The following is a 3,901-nucleotide window of genomic DNA, read 5'->3' as shown; positions in this document are numbered from 1 at the left end:
AGAAAGCGAGAAATCACCCCCCAGGGGCGATGGCCACGCCTCAATCCCTTCTCCTCCATTCTCCTCTCGGGATCTTGGGCACAGCATGCACACGGAGTGAGTTTAAGTCACCGGGTCCGGGACTCGAACTGCGGTGGACTACGTGGGAGTCCAGCGACATAGCCATTACGCTAACTGCTGGTCCCCTGGACTTGAAATTCTAAATAAAGAAGGAGCCCACCATGCACCTGCAAGACAGCTGCGTTTGCCTCCCCCTATGTCTGGGAGGGACTCCTTCTCTAGGGACCTCCCCACCCCCTCCGGACCCACCCGCGCTGCGTGCACGCGGCCGGCAGGTAACCCCAGGCACAGGTGTGCACGCTCGGCTGTCCTGGACGTTCCCTGCACGTGTGCACGTGCGCCGCGTGCACCCGCCCCACCTCGGCACTCCCGGAGCGCAGTCCCCGCAGGTGCCCCCACCACTCACGGTCGCCGCCAGCCACGTGCCGGCCCTCGGGGGCCCAGCGGGGGCCGCCGCACGCGCGCACCAGCGCACGGACGAAGTAGTGTCCGCAGAGCTGCTCTGGAGCCTCGGGGGTGAGCGTGGGGCTCAGCGACCACACCAGGGCCGGGGCCAGCAGAGCCAGGGTGCAGGCGGGCACGCGGAGGTTCATGGCTGCAGGTGGGAAAAGCATGGGCGCTTGAGGGGACCCCCTCCTCTTATAGGCGCTTAGGCCCTTCCAGCTGGTAGCCTTGGAAGAGGGACATTGCGTTCCCGTTCCCGGGACGCAGGGAGAGAAGGTCAAGGGTGGGATGGGGCGGAGGGGAGGGTCCCTGTCCCTGGGCCAACCTGCTCCTGGGGAAAACAGAGCAAGGGGTCTTTTTTTTTTTTTTTTGGAGAGGTTTTGGCTATAGGGTGGGTGGGCTCGCCAGACAGACAGAGAGAGACAGACAGAAAGCGAGGTCCGGGATGCGAACCGTGGTCGACTACATGGGAGCCCAATGACATAGCCATTACGCTAACTGCTGGTCCCTTTTTTTTTCTTTTTCTTTCTCTTCTTTCTTTCTTTCTTTTTGAATTATTTATTTAATGTTATTCACTATTATTATTATTTTTTAAATTTTGACCAGAGAGAGACAGAGAACAGGGACATGAGAAAGCAAAGCCACCAGGTCCAGGACCCGAACCGCAGTCAGCCATGTGGGAGACCAGCGCTTTCACTACCATGACACCTGTTGCCCCCCCCACCCCATCTTTTTTTTTTTTTTTTTTTTTTTTTTTTGAGAGAGAGATTTTTGCTATTGGGCACATGTGCTTGCTAGAGGGACAGAGACAGAGAGACAGCAAGAGAGATATCACTCCCTCCCAGGGCGGACGGCCACGCCGCAATCCCTTCTCCTCCATTCTCCTCTTGGGATTTTGGATATGCAGACACTCAGAGTGAGTTTCAAGTCACCGGGCCTGGGACTCGTGGGAGTCCAGCAACATAACGATTATACCATCTGCTGATCTCAGCAAAGGGTCTTTTTATTCCCTTTCTTTTATTTTTAAAATTTTTAAAATTATTGGCACCAGCAGTTAGCGTAATGGCTATGTCGCTGGACTCCCATGTCGTTGATCAGCGATTCGAGTCCCGGACCCGGTGGCTTAAACTCACGCCGGGCGCGTGTGCGTGCGTGCCCAAGATCCTGAGAGGAGAATGGAGGAGAAGGGATTGCGGCGTGGCCGTTACTTCTGGGGGGTGATTTCTCGCTTTCTGTCTCTCTGTCTCTCTCTGTCTGGCGAGCGCACACGCGCCCTAGAGCAAAAACCTCTCAAAAAAATTTTTTTAAATTATTACTATCATTACTATTTTTAAAAATTTAATTATTTGTTTCTTTATTTAAATCTGGCCAGAGAGGGACAGAGTGAGAGAGCGAGCAAGAGAGATGGAAAGTGAGAAAGCAAGCCCCCAGGTCCAGGACTTGAACCATGGCTGATCATGTGGGAGGCCAGCATTCTTAACCACCACACCACCTGCTGGCCCCTATCATTACTACTTGTTAAAGAATGATTTAACTTTATTTATTTTAATTTGACCAGAGAGAGATAGAGTGAGAGAGAGAGAGGGAAAGTGAGAAAGCAAACCACCAGGTCCGGGACTTGAACTGTGGTCGGCCATGTGGGAGTGCCCAGCGCCTTAACCACCACATTCCCTACTGATCCCCCTCCATTATTATTTTTAATTTGTTATAGGGTACATGTGTTCACCAGAGAGAGAGAAATTGAGAAAGCAAGCCTCCCAGTCCACGACTTGAACCACAGTCAGCCACATGGGAATCCAGCACCTTAACCACCACGCCACCTGCCAGGACCCTTTTCTTAAGTTTTTGCCGTAGAACGCTTATACCCACCGGAAAGAGAGAAAGAGATGAAGAGAGAGAAAGTGAGAAATCACTCCCTGGGTGGATGGCCACGCTGCAATCTCTTCTCCCTGCTTCTGCTGGGATTTGGGGCAAGCACATGCCTGGTATGATTTTCAACCTGCCGGGTCCAGGACTTGAACCCCAGAGTTGGCCAGGTAGGATCCAGCTGCCACAGCCTCCAGGCAGTCTGTTAGTTCCTTTTTTGTTATTTCATTTTAATTTGCCAGAGGGCACATGTGCTCCCAGGAAAGAGACAGAGAAAGCACAGAATGTACACCCCCCCGCGGGGCATGCTCACAACACAATTCTCCATCTTTCTCTCCTCTCGGGATTTGGGGCACACTCGCACACAGGTTGCTGGGTCTGGAGCTCCAGTTCTGCGGTCAGGCATGTGGGATCCAGATGCCTTAACTTCCAGGCTATTGACTGAGCCAGGGGTTCAAGTCCCGGACCTGGCAACTCTCTCTCTCTCTCTTCCTCTCTGGTCAAATTAAAATAAAATAAATAAAGTTAAGTAAATATTATTTGAAAAAAAATATATAAATTGCACATTAGAGAATACATTCCATTATGTTGTTGTTGTTGTTATTATTAAATTTGACCAGAGAGAGAGGAAAAAAACTACCTGCCATGTCTGGGACTTGAACTGTGGTCATCCCAATGGGAGTCCAGCACATTAACCACCACTCCACCTGTTGGTCCCCATGGCATCTTATTAAAAAAAAAAAAAAGAAAGAAAAAACAAACAAAACAACCTTTAAATTTTTTTATGGGACCAGCAGTTGGCGTAATGGCTATGTGTCGCTGGACGCCCATGTAGCCGACCGTGGTTCAAGTCCCGGACCCGGTGGCTTAAACCTCACGCCGGGCGCGTGTGCGTGCGTGCCCAAGATCCCGAGAGGAGAATGGAGGGGAAGGGATTGCGGCATGGCCATCCCCCCTGGGGGGTGATGTCTCGCTTTCTGTCTCTGTCCCTGGCAAGCGCACGCACCCTTTAACAAACAACTAAGAAAAAAAAAAAAGAAAAAAGTCCTGAATGCTAGGGTGGGATGGAGCCAGCATCTCTGGAAACCAGGAATATGCCCCCTGCCAGCTTGGTGCCCAGGGGCCCTGGTGGGTCCCCTCTGCCAAGGAGGGAAACTGAGGCTTAGAGGGGGACTCCTCACCCAAGGCAGGTGTTCTGGGCGGGAGTGCTGGTCTTCCTGAACCCCAGGACAGCTGCCTGCCCTTGGGGCTAAGACACTAGGGTCAGAGATATCTGTCTCAGTCTCTCTAGGCCTCTATCTCTCTGCTTCTCTGTCTCTCCTTCTCTCCCAATCTCTATCCATCTGACTCTCCCCATATCTCTCCCTATCTCTCTCCCTATATCTCTCTCCCTGTATCTCTCTCCCTGTATCTCCCTCCCTGTATCTCTGTATCCGGCCTCCGCAGTCCATTTCTCTCCCTGTCTCTCTCTCCCTGTATCTCTCTCCCTATATCTCTCTCTCCCTGTATCTCTCTCTCCCTGTATCTCTCT

The 3,901-nt window shown here is 52.1% G+C and overlaps 1 protein-coding gene across 1 annotated transcript in view; it reads right to left on the bottom strand.

Annotated features, from left to right (window-relative positions):
• INSL3 (insulin like 3) overlaps positions 1–686 on the bottom strand; it is a 4,588-nt gene extending 3,902 nt beyond the window's left edge. Inside the window, exon 1 of the mRNA XM_006147126.3 lies at positions 467–686. Coding sequence (XP_006147188.1) covers positions 467–674 — 208 coding nt within the window. The 5' untranslated portion in view covers positions 675–686. The remainder of the gene's footprint in view (positions 1–466) is intronic.
• Positions 687–3,901: the final 3,215 nt, after the last annotated feature.

The sequence above is a fragment of the Tupaia chinensis genome, unplaced genomic scaffold (genome assembly GCF_000334495.1).
Source record: "Tupaia chinensis unplaced genomic scaffold, TupChi_1.0 Scaffold000201_1, whole genome shotgun sequence".
Classification (NCBI taxonomy): Eukaryota; Metazoa; Chordata; class Mammalia; order Scandentia; family Tupaiidae; genus Tupaia; species Tupaia belangeri.
This window is presented reverse-complemented; position numbering and strand designations above follow the sequence as displayed.